At 40.3% G+C, this 23,140-nt stretch overlaps 1 protein-coding gene across 2 annotated transcripts in view; it reads right to left on the bottom strand.

Moving 5' to 3' along the window:
• SLC22A23 (solute carrier family 22 member 23) overlaps positions 1-23,140 on the bottom strand; it is a 177,753-nt gene that overhangs the window by 20,416 nt on the left and 134,197 nt on the right. The window contains exons 5-8 of one of the 2 annotated variants that reach the window (XM_042860583.2): positions 17,099-17,226; positions 8,664-8,759; positions 4,296-4,398; positions 157-389 (exon numbers count right to left, since the gene is read on the bottom strand). In XM_042860583.2, the coding sequence (XP_042716517.2) occupies positions 157-389; positions 4,296-4,398; positions 8,664-8,759; positions 17,099-17,226 (560 nt within the window). The remainder of the gene's footprint in view (positions 1-156; positions 390-4,295; positions 4,399-8,663; positions 8,760-17,098; positions 17,227-23,140) is intronic. The other variant, XM_005307059.4, reaches the window with a different exon arrangement.

Here is a 23,140-nt window from a genome sequence, read left to right on the forward strand (position 1 = left end):
ACAGAGAGCTGATTTACTGCTCTACTGTTCTGCAACAGACAGGTGTTTTTCCATATGTCAGTTGAGAACAGACATTGATTCAAGGCCTCATGCAGCTATGCAAGGTAATGCTCTCTGACCAGTATCAAGGTGCAAGTCACTTATGCCCTGACTTACAGTTGAGAAGGCCTAACTGTAGAAGCGATGCCAGAGCTGTCAGAATCATGAACAGCAACAGTCCTCCTCTTCGCCCTAGAAACCCAACGACTGGGCACATAGCCAGGCAGGATGCCAGAGCAATCCCTGCCATGGTATAGTAGTCTGTATAGAAATGGTGGGGGTTCGAGTTCTTCATTTCATGACCCATCATGCTTTTTGCAAAGCAGTGATGTATCCCAAACCCGGTCAGCCTGGAGGAGACAGAAAGTGACAATGGGAGACCACTTCTGAACAGGCAGGCAAATATTGCAATGCAACAAGGAGCTGGAAAGAAAAGGAAAAACAAACTCTTTGAGACAGGGACTTCTCTTACTAAGCCTATACAACACCGAGCCCACTGGGGGCTGGATCTCCTGTGAGGCCTCAAGGTTCTACTGTAATACAAATAAACAATGATCAAAAATTGACCAAACCAAAAGACTTGTGATCAACTGACCTGATTCTAATAGGCGCTAAGCCACAGCAGTTCCCAAATCAAACCATGTGAGATTACATTTTTATTATGTGATTGGAAGCAACCTGAAATCAGTCATGAAAACCAATCAGAAGCTGCCTTCAGATTAATTTAATAGACGTCTGTTATGATCTAACATCTGACCCATGGCCTTTAGAATGAGTTCTGCTGTGATCAGTTTTATGAAGAAGGGCTGTATGGCTGGGCAGCAAGGAAGCTTAATACAAAACAGATCACACCATAGATAGTAACTTCACTCCCCAAGGTAGTGCTGCTGCCAAAATAACTTTTAAAATGAATATTTAAAGTGACATACTGAACCTGTATTTAATTTGTTACTATGACTTAGGAAACAGAAAATCTATGGCTTGAATTGTGATTCATGCCATACTTCAGTATCAATTTCTTCCACTTATTTTTTACATGAAAACAGGTTCCTCTATTGACCATTTCTCCTCTGTTTCAAATATTTATTAAAAAAATAAATAGTGGGTGTGGTGAGATTCATCTGGATAGTGCCAGACCTTAGTGCAATGTAAAATCATTTCATGCGCTGACAGAGCTACTGGTGTATTTTAGTGCTACACCTCTCCCAGAAAAGGGCCTCATATCTGTGGCAAATTCTGTAGCATTTAGGTAATGTGGACCTGCTACAGTAACTAAGGAGCAGACTAAATATTGCCAAATTCATTCCATATCTGTATCATTAAGCCACATTTGGGCCTAGGTCTCCAGAATGAATGGCTAGTATGTTACACCATCTATCCTACTTAATTTCAGGATTTCGAAACAATTTTTATGGAAACCAAACTACAGAAAGCTTTTTTGTTTTTTTAAATAAACAAACGGTGGGGACTTATAACAGCTACATGAATGACAGCCCTGTGCATAGCAGACCAGTCAGTGAAAACCAAGATAGAAACGTGCACCTTTTGGAACTGCAGAATTGACATGTTTTACACTGACAGAATGCACTACAGGACACGGAGTTGTTATTCTTGTACAAAATTTCATTTGCTTCCGAAATCTACAGAATAATCGGTACATAATTTATTTTCTGTCTTAACTCTGGTGCTTACTATCTTACAAACACTATTTATTACGCAACTAGACAACACTAATATATTACACAAATATATGCAGAGATGATATCCATGTGATAAACGGAAGGCCCATGAGATAAATGAATTCATGATACAATTTATTACCTGTGCTCTTCCCTTTAAGCCACATCCCCAGGATTTATTCTAACATCCTACAATTCTGAGGAGATTCAAACAGTTGCCTTTTTTTTTTTTTAAATAAATCAACGTGCCCTGAAAAAAATTTCCTCTTTCTCCCCTGAAATGTCTTATTTTTCCCAAAATTCACACCTGCCTGAATCTCAGGACAGACTACATGATGCAGGAGGAATCATAAATAACAACAACAATAATGATGAAAAATAGGCTCTTCTTTCCCTAAAATAAACGTGAGATCTGCCTGATAAACACAAATTTGATTCACAGTCTTCAAAGAATGCAAAACTTCTCCACTGACAATGGCCCCCAAATCATCCTTTGTGTTGCTTTTATTCTGGTCTTGGGAATTTCCAAACAAGTCTAATTAAAAGGGGGGTGGGTGAGGGGGGAATTCATACAGAGACAATGTTCATAAATCCACTTGAGTTACTGTAGCTATAAACTCGGTCTAGCAGCAAAAAAATTGCTCCAAAATGCATGAGGCCACTGCAGTGGTTATTAAAAGCCCACCACTTCTTTCACCAACTGACACTGTAAATTAAGGCGCTGATCAGGCAACTGATTCAGCACAGACAGATCTTTAGAATCAATGGGCCTCACCCAGGCAGGATCAGTTGATCCAATGCTGCAATTCATAATCATAGTCACTAACCTCTCATGTGAGTGAAGATTACAGGTTGGGGCCCTAAAATCAAGTGGAAATTCCAACTATGGGCAGGGAACACATATTTCTACATATAATTTTTCTAGGCAATTTCTGATTTTACTACCACCACTCCATCCCAATTTAAAAATCACACAGATGATCCAAATGGGCACTTTATATAATTGACATACTAGGAAACACCACTATCGTTGCCCCCTCACTTTCCCCTGTTCCCTTCCCCACCCTCAAAAGTAGTTAGGGAATTTTGAAATAGATTTCAAGACCGTACATTTACTTTTATTACACACTTGAGAAGCTCTCCCAGTTTTGTGTGAAATAACTCTCAATCAGGGCCTGATCCTGCAAACACTTAAGCACATGCTTAACTTCACTCATGTAGATATTTGCCAGATTGAGGCCTGAGAATGTAGGTGTCACACTATTGTGTTTGAGAAAGTGCACTTTCCCTGTATACCCCTTTAATGATTTGGAGGAACTGAAGTCCTTTCTGTCCAATTTTCAGGACATCATGGTCAGCTGCTATACAGGCCACAGCTTAGTATTTATTGCCAGGCAACTTCTTCCTTTGCCAAATTAATCCATTACATTTTAGAAAATGTTAAACAGATTGTACATAAATTATGCAAACAGTGTTATAATTCTGCAATTGATTACATTCAAATCAACCATATGTGCTTATTTCCTCCTTTCCCTTGTGCTTTATTTGAAATAAAGTCAGGATAAGATGGCAATATCCTTGGACTTTTCACCTCACTTGTTCCCCTCTACCTCCCAGATAATTTAAGACATGCAAATTAAACTGGTAGCTATTAATTTTAATCCAGGATAATAGAAATCTACAGCTTGACCTCTCACTTGAGAGAAACTTACAAGACCCAACATGAAACTACTGAACAATTTGGTTTAAATTTAAAAAGGAACCATTGAATGCACCAAAGACATTAACCAGTTCGGACTGATCTGCTTCCTTGACATTATCCATTGGAGGTATAAAGTGGGATTTTCAAAAGCACCTATGGGTACATCTACACTGTGTTTTAAACCCTGTGGCAGTGAGTCTCAGAGCCCAGGTGTACAGACTGGAGCTTGTGCTACGGTGCTGAAAACAGCAGTGCAGACGTTGCAGCTTGGACTGGAGCTCAGCCTCAAAAGCCCACTCCTCTCCTTGGGTTTCTGAGCCTGAGCTACAGCTGAGTCCAAACATCTACACAGTTGTTTTTAGCACTGTGACATGAGCCCCAGTCTGTAGACTCAGGGCCTGAGACTCGCGACCATGATTTTAAAACTCTGTGTAGATGTATCCTAAGTGACTTAGGAGCACAAGTCCTGTTGAAACTGGGAGAGGAGGGTGGAATTCATGTGAAAGTCAATGGAACTTGTGCTCTTGTCATTCGGAAAATCCTACCCAGAGTAGCAAGTTTGTGCAAGTCAGAAATATACAGTTGGTCACGGACACAACAATGCACTTGCACAGCTACCATTCCCAAGAAAGCACCTTATGCTTTTTGCGCCACAGCTTAAAATGTCAGATGACTACTTCCTTAAGCTTCTACATGAGATCACTCTTCTGGTAGAGCTCACTCTTCTTATCAAAGATCAGCTCTCTAAGACACTGGGTTAAGGGTCCTGTAATGGGGCAGAAGAGCCTCCATATTTCCATCACCGTCCACATCTACTTTCAGTTTACCAACAGAGAAAACATTCAACATACTTGACAGGAATATGTTGGACTTACGAGTTCACACACAATACTACAATGTTTTTCCACAGGTTCCTGGTTCCCACCACTTTAACAATGCAGACCTTCTTGGGCCTCCTGGTAAGCTCCTTCTCCAGCTCTGAAACAAAACAGAAGGTCATTCTCTTGGTAGTGGGGGAGCAGAGTAGCCAGTGGATTTCAGATTTTATTCTGGATGTTCTGGGAAGAGGGACAGTAGGGTTCTCCTCCCCTCCTGTCTCAGAGCTCTGGGGATGCACACCCTACACACTCTCACTCACTCCTTGATTTGTTTTTCTCTTATCCTTCTATGTGTTGTTGATCCTCTCTGCAGTCTTGGAGGGCTGCATGTGGCTCCCTGCAGATTCCAATGCTACTCACAATTTAAAAAATGTATGCAAAAATAAAAATAAAAATTGGGGAGTTAGGGATGGAATGTAGATGGATGGTCCTTGAGAGATGTCAGGTTGCCTGATACACTAGCAGAGGTTCTGGTGTATTTAGTCCTAATCAGCAACACTGTTTTCTAATCCTTTAATCATTCTTGTGACTCTTTTCTGAACCCTCTCCAATTTATCAACATAGTCCCATCAGTGCCAAATAGAGAGGTAAAATAACCTCTCTACTCCTACTCAAGATTTCCCTATTTATGCATTCAAAAAGTCACCCAAAAAGTCTTGGACTAGTCACAATATATACTGACTGCTTGTAAGACTGCAACCCAGCCTCCCGCAGTAGTTTGCATCAGCTCACTTCATACATATATTAACAGTCTGGCTGTCTCTAGTACCTCCATCTTCCGCAACCTTTTAAAGGGATTCAGGATAAAAGAAGATGAATGAAAACCACTGGGGAAGTAAAGAAAATGAAGGTAATGGGGTGGGGGAGAAGAGGGACAAACAAAGAACAGACGTGTCTGCTATTATCTGGAAAATCTAACTTTTGCATGGAAAATCCCCCCCACACAAATAGAGAAATGCTATTTTGTAATCTAATTATCCATCTTCTTCACTGCCCACAGATACACTAGGCAAGAGTTCAAACATTAACTATGAGAGACATTTTAAAGGAAAGAGATATGAGGATGCTGTCACGCTGTTCTCATAATTACATTTGAAATTTTTCAATTGCTAATCCACAAAATGCAGCAGAACACACCAGATGACAGAATCACAAAATACAGAGATCAGAAAAAAGTAAGTTGGTCATATTATTCATAATAATTATTTGTATTACGCTAGCAACTAGGGACCACAATGTGCGAGGTTCTGTAGAAACACAAGAAAAAAAGACGGTCCCCTGCTAGTACAGGATTGCTCCCTCAGTGCATTTTTAATGCTTTGTCCAGTCTAGTTTTAAATTTCTCAAGCAAAAGGCACTTCCCACCTCTTTCTTTGGGAGACTATTTTAGAGTTTTAGTGGATCTAATGGTCAATATATTTTTGCGGATCTCTAGCTTAAATTTTGCTTCTCTTAATGGGATGATATTAACTCAATCATACCTCTTATACCATTCCAAATAATTCCTCTCCATTCCTGATTTTTACACTCTTTAGATATTTGTAGACCATTATCTCCCTTATTAATCATCACTCATACATGCTACACATACTCAATCCTGTCAATATTTCCTTATGTATCAATCTTCTCAAACTCTCCTAATCCTCCCACTTTGTTGTTTTTCTCCAAACTCTCTCTGGTTTGTTATGATGAGGACACCCTGCAATATATTCCAGATGTGGTTGCACCATCTGAACACATAACCTTGTGGAAGTAGGTTTTCTCCGACAACCTCAAACTGCAGACCTGAGCATATGCACAGCACCCAGTAAAATGCTCCAGTCACAAACCCAGCCAATTATCCTCTCTAAATGAGACTTTAGTGCTAATGACTATTAGCACTAAAATTTCAGATGCAGAGGTTACAGTCACTGGATTGCAAACAAATGAAATACTCTCAGTAAGCTTCAAAGTCATCTACCCTTTCCCACTCTATTATTTTTACATTTTCCTCCCCTGCATAGTTCATATTTATAACCAGGTATTCTCCAAGTAGGGAGCAAGGTTGATTTACATTCAAGCTCTAATTAATAGCAACAGATTAGCTACCCAGCTTGCAAAGACTCTCCAACTACAGTATTGACTTCCCATTTAAGTTTATACTACAGCAAACAAAAAAGTACCCCTCCTGAACTCTAGGAGCCCTTGGCAAACTCTTAAAAATACATAAACAAACCAATTTACTAAGTCCTGAAGAAGAACAGCCTGCCTGTAGCCCCCTCTCTTTTACACCAACAAGGCTCTATCTAAGGTGCCTCGACTGACTAAGTGTAGTAGTAGGTCATGGGGATAGCGATGGTCTATTACAGTGATACTCAGACTGAGGATCTCGAGCCGCAAGTGGCTCTTTAATGCATCTCCTGTGGCTCTTTGCAGCACATGATATGAAAACCTTGTGTGATTTAAATTATTAACCAATCAGAATGCTTTTACTATGTTATTAACCAATTGTAGTTGATAACATTTTATATATCCCTTTCATACGGTTTAATTTACACTATTGTAGCTTTTTGGGGTAATGTTGATCGCTAATTTGGCTCCTGAATCACTGAGATCTGAGTATGACTGGTCTGTTATTTAAGTAGATCCCAGATCATTTAAGTTTTATAGGTCAATGTCATCTTAAAATCAACCAGAAACCAACAAGCTGGTATTGCAGATCACAGATTGTAAAAATCCATTATCATCATAGGTGTATTGCAACAGAATAAACACAGATATTTACTTGATGATTCTGCACTGGATTTCCCCAATTAAAAACAACCTGCATTTAACATTTCAGTTTTTATTGCTTCATTAGGATGTTGGGTATGAGGGAGAAGAAGCTTCCTTTACTCATCACTCACAGCCCCATTATATGCCTTCCTGTTCTCCACATCATCACTATTTGTAACATTTCCACTCAGGGAAAGAGCAGGAAAACGATGAACAAGGAAGCTCTTTATAACTTCAGTGGAAACTAGAACTATTCATTAGGAACTAGAACGGCCTCATGAAAAAAAATAAATCAGCCTCCGATTCCTCTGTACAAACTTTGAAGCTGTTGAATTTTCATGGGATTCTCTGCATTTCAGACGTGCTGCTTTCAGATGAAACTAATTTGAGCCCATTATTACCAACCCAAAATCTATAATGCTTTTAACCTACCTCTTACCTTCTGCCTTGTGACAAAGAGAAAGAAGCAAAGCTTGTCAACCAAAGCCCAGCAAAAGGACATTCAAAACCACCTGTAGTCCATGGGCATGGTTTGATTCTAGAGCCCTGGAGGGGGACATGCATACCTTACACTTTCAAATGTTAGTAGCAATAACATTTAAACACTTTCACAGCTCTTTTCACTATCAAAGTATTTTACAGAGAACTAATCCTCACAAAACCCATTTTGCAGGAGGGAGATCTGAGGCACAGAGAGGGAAAGTAATCTGCTCACCAAACAGCCAGTCAGTGGCAGAGATAGGATTACAACTCTAGGGTTCCTGACTCCCTATCCTGTATTAATTTTATTAGCCCATGATGCCCATCTGTAGTAAATTACATTTTTTAAAATCAATGTTAAAGAACATTAAGGTTCCAAACACACATTAGGAAGTGCCAGATTAAAGGTTTCACTTGCAACCTTAATTCAGTCCCCTTGTGTGTATGCATTATGATACAGTCTTTAATTACATGATCACATGCTATTTTTTCCCCACAAGATTTCCCCTTTATGCAGTGAATGGGGGGGTTTATTTAATATTTCTTTTTATCCTCCTTGTTCATGCACATCATCCAAACCCTGTATTGAATACAACATTATTAATTTCCTTGTGGGCATTTCTATGGTGCTCTCACCAGAGCACCTGAACTCTTCACAAAGACTAATGAAATTATCTTTACAACTTTTCAGTGAGCCTAGGGGTATTACCACCCCCATTTTATGGATGGGAAACTGAAGCACAGAGTTTTAGGCTGAAATTGTCAAAGATATCCACCATTTTTTGGTGCCCACTGGAAAAAACTTAGGCCTTGATTTTTCAGAGTACTTAGCATTATATAGCACATTCCATGCTCAAATCATAGCTCCCATTAACTTAAGCTACAGCTGATAATGCTCAGCTCATCTGTAAATCAGAACCCAGGGTATCAAGCCAGACACCCAGAAAAAGAGGAACACACAATTAATGGCCACCAGTGAAAAGTCTGGCTTAAGTGACTTGGCCAGAATCACAGAGGAACTCTGTGGCAGAGACAGGGATAGAATCCAATGCTTCAGGGCAGCATTCAGCTGCCTTAATCATGACACTGTTCTTTCTCCTCCTGCAATCCTCTGCCTCATTCACTACACACCTTCCAACTTCTGCAACAAATGAGGTAGGGATCCTACAGACAACAGCTTCATTCCAGGAGAATCGTCCATCCTGTGCACTGAGTGAGGCAAGGGTCCTGTGGAAAAAATAACTTGTGATCATGTAATTAAAGATTGTTTCATAGCACAAACACAAGGAGGCCAAATTAAGGCTGCACAGGCAATCTATTCCTAACTTTTGAGTGTTTGACTTTGCACGCCTTTTTTTTTTTTTTTTTTTTTTTTTTAAATTTAGCTTCCTACAACTGAAAAACAACCAAATAGCACATATGGAACTCTACTGACATACAGCATTTGTCATCATTATATCATCATAGTAATATATCTGAATGGACTAAGGAATGCATATTATTTCAGAAGCAATTCTGCTCCTGTGATTTAGAAATAGGCTGCAAATTTCACCTATTTTTCTGAGTCACATGGAACTCCCTGCAAGTTCTCATTTCGAATTGGATTACTCACTGTCTGCTATCTGCATTTTTTCCCTGTACACTTTAAGTATTGTTTCAACTCTCTTATGCTGATGGGCCATATCTTGGAAATGAACATCTGCCTCCTGAATGTCAAGAGAGGCATTCCAGATTGGATTTTCATTCAGAGATAAGTAAAGAAGGGACTTCTGTTATTCAGTCTGGTCAAGTAGTTATTTTTTAATCAAGGAATTTACAAAAGTGTCTCCGTCACCATATACAAAAAGAAACACACACAGGCAGGTTTCCATGGAAGCATCAGGTCTGAAACTAAGACATTTACCAGTATAGACTTTCAAGTAGCCCATAGCAGAGCATAAACTAAAACAGTGATGTAGTCACCTTTTACTTAACTGTAAATAATGGTCTAGATCCTGACATGGTGTAAATCAGTGCACTTCTAGTGACTTCAATGGAATTATGCGATTTACATGAGCTGAGGATCTGGCCCTTTGTCTCAAGTGTAGAGTGTATCCTATCACCACAATATACAAACTATTTAAAATGAATACAATCCTTTAATAATGTACAGGCACAATGGAGTTTTGTGACTTCAAAATCCCTCCACAAACCGTTCCTCTCCTCCTTCCTCAAGATGATCTGTCATCTATATGCTTCCTTGTGATTTACAGTCTTCTTTGGTTAAAAACAACTTGTCTTTTAGCTACCCTAAAATGCAGGTTGTTTGTATGCCTCACCAAAGGAAACACTTGGATTGGTTCTGGTGGAAGATTTTCCCATAAAAAATTTACTTCTTTGAATGCAAAATTTTTCCTGTCAACACTGTCACAATATTCCTTTATTGTGAAAAAAGGTTACATTTTAATAAAGTTTAACATTTTTATAATTTTGATATCACCATGCTTAGAGATATTCCATGTATAAAAACAGGGTTTTAGTAAACAAAAATGTCGACAATGTTTTTTTGATTAAAAAAAAAAAATCAAGAAAAAGGGGTGATTATAAAGTTTGAAATGAAAAGAACTTAGAAATTTCAAATTCTTTGTGAACTAGTTTTTCATTTTTCAAATCAACTCTAATTAGTATGTCTAATTGGTGGTGACAATATGATTTGTAAAGGCAAAATATCTTCATGAAACAAACTGTTCCTGGCAAAAATCAAGGTGGCTGTTAAGCAATGAAAAATAAAAATATCAGAAGAGGAGGAGTTTTCTCCTTTATTCTGTCTCTCAGAAAAGTATAGCTTATAACGAACACCAGATTACCTCTCTGTGCAAGGCTACTGAGAAGGTTGGAGCAATGCAAATTTGCAGTCATCTAGAGTCATCAGATAAGCTTGTTTTTTCTCATTAGTTTGTTTTTTGGTGCAGTTATGGCCGTGAGACTGTGCTGGTCTTGTTGGTTAAGGTTGTCCTCATACTGATAACTTAGGATCAGATGTCTTTGCCAATGTACCTAGACTTTTCAGCTGCTTTTGACACTGTTGATTATGGCTAAGTCTACACTGGAGCTGGAGGTATAATTTCCAGCTTGGGTACATATACCCATGCTAGCTCTGATTGAGCTAGCATGATAAAAATAGAAGCAGAACCACAACTGTCTGAGTGGCGGAATGGGATAGCCAACTCGAGTATGAGCCCATCTGAAACCCTAGTTTCATAGTTGGGCGGCTAGCCCCTCGTGCTGCCGTGGCTACACAGTGTGATCAAAGAATGCAAATTATGCCTCCAGCTCTGGGGCAGATGTACCTTATATGAGGTTTTGCTGCCCTGACTGCGTACCTTTACAGGTGTGGATGGGACTGCTGTCAAATCATTCCATTTATTCCTTCAGAGAGACCCTTTAAGAGGTTAATTCACCCGAGAGGCTCTATTGTGTGAATTTCCAGGGGGTTCTAATTCTTCTGCCCCTTACTTTTTTTCATCATGTGGTCCATCTTCCTATTGACTTCAATAGGCTTTGGTTCAGGCGCACACTGAGGCAGTTTGAGTCGCAGTGTCATCAGCAAGTGGACAGATGAGGACTTGCACCAAGTAGTGTGAACAACATGAAATTTACAAAGGGCTCAGAATCTGTTCACTGTTTGGACTGAAATTCAAGTCCAAGGAGTTTCCCCTCCACCCAAAAACTAGTTCGCCCACTTATAAGCTCCATAATAAAGAATCAGCATTCACGAACTTCCTCAGGGCATTTCTGTGACTAAAGTAGTTGCTGTAATGATCTGTTGTGTTGCACATATTAATTTGATGGAAACATACAAGCAGAATTACAGTGGGTTTTCCAGCTGCAGATTGCGTCACATTTTCATCGCTAGGGACCTACGGAAGCAGTCTATCATTTAGATGTATTGTGTAATTCTGTCACACAGGGCTATGTGTGATAATATAGTGAGTCAGAATATTGAGAGACAATGGGATCCTAGCTAAAGCAAAGCTATACGCTGTCTTTTCCGCTGGAAGACACAAGGCAGTTAAAATAGACTGGCGGACAGCTCAACAATAGGAAAAATGAAAATATGGAATTTCTGCACCAATATTGAGACGCTGCCCCCGACACCTGTTGTGTACAAGTACAAGCTTATCGCCCATCCTTCACTCAACACTTAAAACATAAAGCAGAAGCATCTGCTTTCCTCATTTGCTGCCAACATGCAAGATACCAGGATGGCCCTTTTGCACTGATGACCAGGTTTTCATTGGTCATTTTTGCCCCAATGGCAGACACAAACCCTTGACCTTTTCAGCTTCAAGGACACTTGAGCGGATTGTCACAGGGTGGTCAGTCAGCTTCAGTAGAAACGCCCTCACGATGTGAACGCACCGACCCTGTAGGGTAACAGAGGAGAGTATTGTGCCACAGCTTCATATTCTTCCAGACCATCTAACACGCTATTATCATCCTCAATGACTAGAAGAAGGATGTTATTCTGCCTCTGTCCAAACAGGGTGATACGGCCAATTGTAGCAGCTAGAAGTATTACACTGTTATTGGTCCCAGGGAATGTCTTTGCTTCTGAATTTGTGTCTTGAATCAGCGATGCACTGTGGGGCAAAGGCTGGGATACTCAGTGCAGTTTCAGACCTGGTCCCTCCACTTTCAGCCAGATCTTTACCCGGAGACAGCTTTTTGAGAAGATGGCTGAATTTAGTAAGCCATGCGCAGCACTTTTTATAGACTTCTGTCAGGTCTCTGAGTCAGTGCATCGAGCAAGTTTGTGGGATGTCATGAGGTGATACAACATTCCTGGGACGATACTGTCATTGACAGAGGAGCCCTAGAATAGAACAGAAAGCTGTGTTTGCATCAGTGGCAGATACACGGCATGGGTCCGTATTTCCCACAGAAGTTTGGCAAGGCTGCATCTTGTCACCATCATTGCTCAATATTGCCACTGACTGGCTGATGGATAAGGTTGATGAGGCACTCTCGGTGGTGTCGAGCTGAACGTCAGTTTGTTTTGAGACAGCGAATGACACTAATGACATCTCCCTGGCTCAGTTTGGTGAATCGCTGCAGCTAAGAGCCACTCTCTTCTGGCAAGAAGCAACACACATTGCGCTGGTTATTAATCCAGAAAAAACAAAGTCCCTGCCCATTATCAACAAGCAGCCTCCATTACAGCCAGCTCAGCTTTAACATGTCAGGATTGAGATCAAGCAAGTGGCAACTTTCAAATACTTGGGAAGCATCACAGACAGTGCTGGAGGAGGTTGGAAAAATGCTAATACTCCTATAGTAGCAGCAACTGCCACGTTCCAGCTCTTTCAGAGGCCTCTGTGGAGACACTGGGACATCTAGGTTACTACAAAGCTGCAGATCTATAAAACCACAATTATACCAACTCAGTTGCAGGTCAGTGAAATGGGGGTGCTAAAGAAGACTGAAGAACAACTTAAAAATTTTGTTGTTGTTGTTGTGTTTGTCACTTGTTACATATTAAGAGGCAGGACAAGATCAGCAGTGAAGATATTTGTAGATGAACTCAGCAACTGCCTCCATCAGCACTGGTTTGTTTTCGGCGGCTTTCTTGGTATGGATGTATTATTAGAACGGAAGACCAGCAAATCACAAAGTATGTTTACCAAGGAATGCCGCTACATGGCTGGCAATCACGTGATCACCAAAAGCTCTAGTGGAACAATAAGCTTGCCAATGAACATAAACTGAATATCCAGACAGATCACCTTAAGGACCTAGCTAGAGATGGAGCTGGATGGCATCCAGAGTCTCCAAGGAGGCTATGGCTCTCTAGGATTTGCCTTGGCGACCACAATGATGATCTGTTTTTCTCTGCTTACTAACCCGTGTAGTCAGAAATCTACAGTTTACATGCAGATCAGGTTCTTTGAGCATTCAAAACCAAGACTTTTCTGACATCCCCCCTCACTCTCTTGATTTAACCTACAACACTAATCTAAGCAAAGAAATAAGGGTTTTCAGTTAAGAACATTTTGCCCTCTTGCTTGTGTTTTCTATAATGCATCCCCCTAGCACGGCAGACAGGGAAACCTTAACATATGGGGCTGCCAGGATAGTTTAAAACAAAACAAAACAAATTGAACAAAAGCTCAGGGAGAGAGAAAAAGATAGCATTGGCATCAGTGAGGAGGCAGAAAGAGATGTGTCCTGTTTCTTAACAGTATCTCAACTAAGTTTGCAAAGGGTAACATCAGCAATATTTATTGACAGCTGGTGTGCATGGATGTATCCAGAGATGGAGACAAAAGCCATAGCATCAAGAAATGCTCTTAGGGGGATTTGATAAAGGTCTATAAAATCATGAATGGCACGGAGAAAGTTAATAAGGAAATGTTATTTACGCTTTCTCATAATACAAGAACCAGTGGCCACCCAATGAAATCAGCAGGCAGCAGGATTAAAATAAACCTAAACAAGTACTTCGTCACACAATGCACAGCCAACCTGTGGAACTCATTGCTGGGGGATGTTGCGAAGGCCAAAATTATAATGTGTTCAGAAAATAATTGTATCTATTCTCCAAGAACTTATTTATCAATGGCTATTAGCCAAGATGGTCAGGGAAGCAACCCCATGCTCTGAGTGTTAATAAATCTCTGATTACCAGAAGCTGGGACTGGATGACAGGGGATGAATCACTTAGAGTGACCAGATGTCCCGACTGTATAGGGACAGTCCTGATTTTGGGGTCTTTTTCTTATATAGGCTCCTATTACCCCCCACCCCCACCCCCATCCTGATTTTTCACATTTGCTGTCTGGTCATCCTATGATCACTTGATAATTTGCCCTGTTCTGTTCATTTCCTCTGAAGCACCTGGCACTGGCCACAGTCAAAAGAGGATACTGAGCAGGATGGGCCATTGGTCTGACCCAGTATGGCCATTCTTATATCTCACACATAGAAGTAAGGCTTCCTCTTAATAATGAATGACAGGGAGTCATATTTGTGTGTCTCTGCTATGCGACCATCGATGAGAAAAAGTAACTAGCTAGGAATATGCACGATAATAGCCACAAAACCATTCTGATAGTTAACAATTCATCTTCCTCTACTGAAAATATTGTTAAAATGTCTCCTGTAGGTTACAGTTGTATGTGACAGAATTTGTTTTAACCTTTTTCCTTTTAAAAAATCCCCCAGGAAATTACATTAAAAATAACCGTGTTTTTAATTAATATAATGCCTTAGCCCTATGCCATATCACACAATATAAGCTGAATAAAGGATTTCAAGTCAATGCAGCTCTCTAAACTGAATACAAATTGTAAACATACAAAACTAAACACACAAATCAGCCCTTCCACTACAGTTATTTAGGTTGCAAATTCAAATACAGATGCTCCCCGACTTATGTAAGCGTTCCATTCTGGAATGCCTTGCGTAAGTCGAATTTTGCGTAAGTCGGGAACGTATACCCGACAATTACGCAAAAAAAAAAAAGAGCTTACGGAACTTTTTCCATAAGTCTGGATTTGCGCAAGTCGGGTTTGTGTAACCCAAGGAACATCTGTAGTATAAAGTTCGGATATGCTGATTTTAAAGTCGCCCGTGTGCCTTTAATTTGACCCCCCTTGTGTGTATGCATTAAGATACAGTTTTTAAATTACATGATCACATATTATATTTTCCATAGGACATGATATTCTATTCTATATAGGTTCTCAGGCTAACCTCTTCAGCATAGTATCTGAGCACCTTCCAGCAGTGCATTAAGCAACACGAGGAAGATCTATCATGTATTTTGTTTTGGAAGTTGTGTGGTTTTTTGTTTTGTTTTCAATAATATATACACACTCACTGCTATATGTTTATGTTAGAGAAGGCAAGGTAAAAAAAAAACGCACCTTGCATTTGGTGATGAGATTTGTGATGGTTCTTAATTCCTGGGGGAGTTGATTCCACAGGTTTGGACCAGCCCCCAAGAAAGTTCTGTCTCGTGCACAGGAGAGCTTTAGCCTTATTATAGAAAGTTCCATTGTGCCAGAGGAGCTAAGTTGTGAATCAGACTTTATCCTGTCCCATTCACTCAACAGGTTGGATGCCCATGAGGGAGAATTCAGGTTGCCAAATGTATTTCCGAACTTTCTAGTACTTGATTTTAAAACCCAAGTCCTAAATAACATTTTTTAAATGTAGTTTTTTTAAATATTTCATATAATTTACATACACATACTGTAATCTAAGATAGAATATATATTGACAGTTTACCACAATATATACATAAAACAATATTATAATCTAATAAGCATCACAACAGAGTAGATTGGGCCACACTCAGCACATAACAGACCACTTGGTATAAATACCAAGATGAAGCAAACATCTGGCTAGGATTTCAATTTTTAATGTACAAATATTGAGGATAAGAGTATCATTTAGTCTATTAGCTTCTGGTGCAATAGCGACATTTTTCACTCTGTGGGTGAAATTCACCTGAGTGCAGAGAAGGCCATCGCAAGAACCTATGGATTAATCTATTCCCATGTTAAGGGTTTAATTGGGATTTCAGTTGCTCATGAGGTATTGAACGAGTTTTCTGTACTGGGGTGAAATGCACTAATTCATAGTGATGGGCAGTGAGAGCAGACTTAACCGAAGAACAGTTAAGCCATAAAAGTACACTGAAAAAATGTACTAGCTGGCTTCTGGGTGACCGTTCAGATACTGATTCTAAGGGACATTCTAAGGGTATTTCTGGGCACTGCCAGTGCTTTGAAGAGTAAAGGGGAGCTTGACAAGAATTTGACAGGTGTAACAACAGAGATGGAGGAGCTCCAGAAAAATTTTCTTCTTTGTTATAATTGTACACAGACAGAGCCATATAAAGCCCTTCGCTTTCTGAAACACTCTGAAGGACAATAACATCACCATGTCAATGACCATCTTAGCGACAATAATAGTCCGCTTTTCTTAAAAGCTTTAAGCAGCCAGCCAACCGGGTTTACATTTCCAACAAAAGCTACCTTGACCATCACCAGGAAACTGTCTTAAAAATTCAAAGTGACTTAAAAAGGAAAGTGAAATGACTAGCAAAATAAGATTTTAAGAAATGGAAAGAAATTGGGACTATTTTTAGATCTGCTTAATGGATATTACTTAGAATTTGTTGCTTGGCTGCTGCCACTTTTCGATATGAATAAATTAATGTGTTCTGAAGAGCATAATCTCATTTATAGACAAAGGCTAATAGAAAAAGGCTAATGGTGGTCTCTCTAGCCATGGTGAAATGTATTGAAAGACATCTCTAAAAACATATTGCACTGAAAAATGAGAAATGATATAGCTGCTAGGACTATCCAATAAGCAGAGTAATTTAAACACAGCTACTGAGTTCAGGACTGTATTTCAACAATTGTAAAATGAATGAATAAATAGGGTAATTTTACAGACAGTGGCTTGATTATTTAATCCGGGGCAGTTATGCCACATGAATACTTGCAAAAAACAAAGCAATTCGTATGTCTGGACTTCCACTGCCTGACTTGTTGGGCAAACCTACTCACCGGGCATCACTCCTTTGATATCACTTTCAATGTTCATCTCGTTCTTGTTAGTGAAGTGAAGAATAAGTTTCTTGGCTGCCTCAAATTGTTGTGTAGCCATCAGCCACCGAAGGGACTCCGGGAAAATACTTTAAGAGATACAAAATGTGTTAGTGGATGCTTCCAAGGATTTATCAATGAGAGGCAACTGCATTTGTCGACTTACACTATTTGAGAATAAAGTAATAACATGGAAATGGTAAAGTAAGAATTGCCTGAACATTTAAAAAAAAGGATGTTTTTTACAAACAGTGCAAAAACAAAGGGTAAGATTCCCACTATATAAACTATCCAGGGGTATTTAATATCTCACCCTCCCACCATGTTTTCTTTTATACAAATGTACATAGAGACCAATTCCTGTTGCATCACGTCTTTTGTAAAATGGGGTAGTATAAAACAAAATAAGGCAGGGTAACAGGATTGTGTGCATTAGTACAATGTATGAAAGGGTTGGGGAGACTTGTCTACATGGTGAGTTAGTGTGTGGCAAGTCAGGATGTGAATCTACAGTGCTCCAGTTTCGCATGTGCTAACTCTGTGTGGAGACTGATACAGCGCAGTGGAAGTCCTGGAGCATGGCTGTTGAAGTATCCACATGCTGAGTTAGAGAGCTGCAAGCTGGCACGCTGTAGATTCACACCCTGGCTTGCCTACTACACAGTAACTGGCCATGTAGTAAAGCCCTAGGAAGCACGGTCAGCAAAAGCCACCAGCTGCCAACCGAGTAAAAGAGTGGGACAGTTTCCAAATGGCAATTCTCACCCAGCGCTCTGGTTAAGGAAGTGACTGCAAGTTTTTTAAAGCTGGAGGAGGAAAATACCCTATTGAACTGGTTTATGATTACAACACAATGTTGATTTTGTTTTAAGGCAGATTGTTTAAAATTATCTGCAAAACACTATTTTTCCCCTAGAAGTCAAAAATGTCCAGCTTCATAAACAGATTTTAAGATATTTTGACAGAGCAGTGATATGTCTAGTCCTAGTATGGATAAATATGTAATAAGTAGCTTAACACTATGTTCAATTTTGTTAAAATGAAAGCTCCCTATAGTGAAAATAATATTGCTTTATTTGTGTGATATTCTGCATAAAAATACCCCATATGGGATACTCCTCTGTACAATATCATCAAATATGGAATTAAGTCAAGTAAAATGGAATGCCACTTTGAATATAAACCTCACAGGAAACAGTGCTGAACCATGTAGGGGAACTTCAAATACTTACTTCTGATTTAACAGCGAGTGTGTCAGAGGACACACCATATACGCTTAATACGCCATTATTCCTGAGGGTGGTGGATGAGCAACATGGGAAAACATCCACCTTTGATATGAACTTCAAAGGAGCAATGTGGATGAGAGTTCATAGAAATCTGATTAACATTGTACCTCAAGAAAGAACAGAATATATGAAAAATATCAGTTTTACCTGCATACAGCAGCGTGTACTATAAAGGAGGTCAGAGCAGATTATCTAGGGGTACTGCCTGGCCTTAAAAATCTATTAATATCTAACCAAGTCTAAAAGTAAGACTTGTGCGAGTTTGGAGAGCTAACAGATTGTCTGATGAAGGGTAGGCTGTTTAAGTGATGCAGGCTTAACACTGATTAGTAGTAGATGTCGTCAGAAATTACTAGTTCACATATGAAAGCTCTGATAAATCAGGAACTAAGAGGCAGCTGGTGTGTATGTCATTAAAAAACAACAACAACAAAAAACCCTTGCTGTCAGCTATGTCCCTGATCCAACCTGCTGCCCCACGACCTATATCCAATAAGGAGCAACTAAGAAGCATTTGATCAGATACATGTGTTTAAGCAATAATCACGAAAGGGCTCGTATGCTGCGATACAAAACACACAATTTTGTACCATTAACACAACATTTTGGGGTGGTTCTCAAAAATATATATTTTTCATAGAGTTCTCATTTATTTCCATTAAATGTAGACGTTCACCCTAAATCTCGGTCTTAATTGATTAACCTCTATATTTTCAAATTCATTTATTTTCATACTGAGCCAAACAGGCAGGTGTGGAACTTTACAAAACACACAGTTGAAATAGGTCCACAAGATTTGTGGTCTTCTCCCTTGCGTAGGCCTCAGTTTCTCTTTCCCTTTGACTCAGTAGGTATATTTAATCCTCTAGGGCATCTGATGACACAGTTTGTGTAACAGATGCATTATAAAATAAAGTTATACTAATCAGAAATTCCACCACAGTGCAGTGACTTTTGTCACCAATGCAGTCTCATGTATGTGAGGGGGCAGGGTGACAAAAGAATGGAGTAAAGGCAGCTGAACCATTAAACAGCCATCTCTTCAGGTTAATACAGTCAAGACATCACCCTTGGCTTGAATGCAATCCTAGATGAAGAAAAAGGCATATTGATTTTATGCATTAAAATAAGGAGAATGAAAAGGAAAACTGACCTGCAATCCAATGTGTCAAAGAACAGTAAGTAAGTATTGCAAATAGGAAAGCTGTTCCCCCTTGACAGCTCATTATACTGCATTGATATCATGTGTCTGCCTCAGCAAATTTTCTAACAGAACATATTGTTGTGGAAATGGCACATTTTGCAAATAGACTCAAAAAAAAAAAAAAAAAAAAAAGTCACTGAATGCAACACATCATCCAATATTTTGCCCTTGATAGCTGGCAGCAATAGCTACTCTAATGGTCCTTTGGAACAGTCTGCTTAGTAACTAACAAAAGTCTCCAGAAACCTTTGATAGCAAAGTGCTATTTGTACACAACTGCTGGAAAAGGATTGTTAATGGTTCTGAAGATGGTTTCCATGGTAGAAATTCCTTACGAGTATCATAGCATTGTTTTTTGTCCCAATCTTTCCATGCTGCATCATGGATTATTATTTATTTTCAATAATTCTTTCTAATAGTGGCTACAACGGTTTAGGAGCTCTCCATCAGAGAAGAGGGCAGTTTCCTTGCCTTGTGCAGCTCACAGTCTAAAGGACAGACAAGTAAACTATTCCCACTCACCCTACCCATCAATCATGTATGTTTTCTGAATAATGTAACTGAAAAGGAAGGCTGAGTGTCAACTCACCCACATGTGGGGCCTGATCCTGCAAACACTTAGTTTAACTTTACATATGTGAGTAGTTCCACTGACTTCAAGAAAAGGAGGGGTGAAAGTTTCAGATTCACTCTGGCTCCTGCTCACCCTCCACAACGTAGCCCTCACGTACATTTGGAAGGGGAGAGCCCCAGTGTCAAGGAGATCATTGGGGTGGTGAATAAACAAGATGTTAGTAAAGAGGGAGTTAGAAACAGAAGGGAGGGAGAGGATGAAAGAAGGTAGAAAGGAAGAGTATAGTGGCAATTGGGTAGAGAAAAGTTAGGACAGAGGGGAAAAACCTAAAAATAACGGTCAGGGTCAGACGGTTTAAAAAGAGATACCCATTTTGTGTACACAGTGCAGGCAATTATGTATGAAAATGGGGTGACTATACTAGAAAGTGGCTACCTGGCTGCCCAGCCAAATCACTGTATTTGGGCATACAATCATGCAACACCCTGCAGAGCTGGGCTAGGGGCTGTTGCCACCATTTTACTGAGCAGCTGGTCACCATCCTTCTCCTCGAGCCAAACCACACTGTGCTCTATTCTGCTTACACCAAAGAGGGGTGGAGGCAAGAAGAGCAGGGAGCACTCACCAGCTGGCCTACAGCCTACTGGGCAGAACAGCCCCTGTTGTCAAAGGCAGGCAGTGTTTCTCAGCAGCTGCCACAGCAAAATAGGCCTGACCACTGAAAGATGAATAAGCCCTGAGGCAGTCTTAGCCATAGTAAGACAGCTGGCATCTATATTTGGCAAGCACAGGAAAATCTTCAGGGCTGAGGTTTTAAAAATCATATATATATATATATATATATATATATATATATATATATATATATATATATATATATATATATATATATATATATACACACACACACACACACACACACACACACCCCTCTTCAGAGACACTCACTTCCTCAATACCTGTGTAAGTATCTTCTCACCTGCTGTACACAGATAATTTCCTATATGAGGCTCCAACCCAATAAGTAATAGCATGCAGGTGGACTGCTGCATGGAGCCTCCGTGTGGACAGTCTGCCTGTGCACTAACAATTGCAGCATTGGGGGTCTAACACATCTAACCTTAACTGAACACTTCCTTTTGGAGTATGATGATTCAGAAAAAAATATTTCAAAGACTGGACAGGCTACAGCTTCCAACCTGTGCAGCCTGTCAGCGACATAAACTGGAAAAAGAAGAGTGGAGAGGAGAGGGTAAAGGATTTCCAGTCCGCCAAGATCTTTGTTTTGGTCATTCAGGAACAAATGGGGAAAAAGAAGTCTCATTCCCCTATAGCTTCTGTACGATTCCAGCACTGGACATGCTCAAGCCCAAAGGCGAAAGACTTCCAGTTGCTCTAATTGCTCAGTCTGATGAGCAAGAGCAGGAAATGGAAGACACCAAAAATTCTGCCATAAAAATCAGGGATTAAATGCATCTTGAGGTCCTCAAATAAATTTCCCTAATTGCTCTGTCGCAACTCCAGGCGATTAAACAACATATTAAGTTAAAATTCTCTTTTAAATATTTAATGCATTTTACTTTTCTTTTACCTGTTTCGATTTCGGTTGTGTGAACTCACACAGGGACTAGTCAGACTTGTGGCGTGCACGCACACACACACACACACACACACACACACACACACACACACACACACAGGATTTTTGCAGCTCTGACTTCCAAACTTTAGGCAGCATGATGGGAAACTTGAAAGCAAAAAAGGCAAACAAATGAAAAAAAAAGCAAGCAAACAAAACAGAGAAGTTAGCCCCCAAACCTGATTTCACATCTCTAGTTCACTACAATTGTATCTCCTTGCATTGGCTTAAATTAGGATAATAAAGGAATGTTTATAAGCAGCTGCTTTGCCAACATCTTTTCACAACACAAACAAAATAGGAAATGTTTCCATTTTCTTTCAATTGCCGGATCAACCTTTTGTGGGCTGGGCGCCAAATATATTTGTGGGCCTCCATGTGGTTGTGATGGACCCCTTTCAAGTGTGGGCCCGGCGTGACAGTGCCACTGATGCCATAGTAAATGTGGTATTGCCGGGATGGGGATGAAAACATTTATTCAAAAACAAAAGAAGATATTTGAAGCCAGACTTGATTGAGACCTCCACTCAGCCCATAGAGAACGAACTGGGCTAACATCAATCTACCCAGAATACCATTGAATTTGGTTTGTTTGTTAGTTTTGTCTTTTTTGTTTAAGCACCCTGGGGCCCTGAACACAAATGCTTAATTAGCAAACTTATGAGCCATATTAAGCCGGGATGTAGCAGTCAGTGGTGTCACACCTGCATCTCCTCACCACCACCTCCTCCACGCAAAGTTATGTTTCGTAAATACATTTTTTGAAACCTGCATTTTCTACTTTGGTACAATAATGTTTACAAAACTTTGGGGCGGAGCGCGGGGAGGAAAATTGCTGGTGCCCATCTTTTTCAGGGAGAAAGGGCCACAGAGAGAGACACAGACTTTAACAATCCAGCTTCAAGCTCCTACCCCACCCTTCACTCCTGGGCTCACCCCACCCCCATCCCTCCTACTGTTCCCACCCCACACAACTAACCCCTAAAGAAAGGCTCTCAATCTCCCTGCTATTGGCCCCCCCCCACTTTTACCCCAGGGCTGTCACCTCCCTCCCCCAGCCAGCTCCCCCATCGCACCAGGACTTGCCCCACAACTGCTCCTTTCCCCCCAAACTGCGCTGCGCCCCCTCCCCAGATTGCAGGGGGGCAGTTTCTGGGCATTCCCACTGGCAGGGGGCACCGCAGCCAGCACTGACAAGCCCCACTGTCACCGCCCTCCCTGCTCCCAGGGACCACAAACAACCCCCTCCCCCTTAAATTGCAGGGTTGAGACAGTGCCCAGGAGCATCCGGGCATCA

The sequence above is a fragment of the Chrysemys picta genome, chromosome 2, assembly GCF_011386835.1.
Source record: "Chrysemys picta bellii isolate R12L10 chromosome 2, ASM1138683v2, whole genome shotgun sequence".
NCBI classification, from domain to species: Eukaryota; Metazoa; Chordata; order Testudines; family Emydidae; genus Chrysemys; species Chrysemys picta.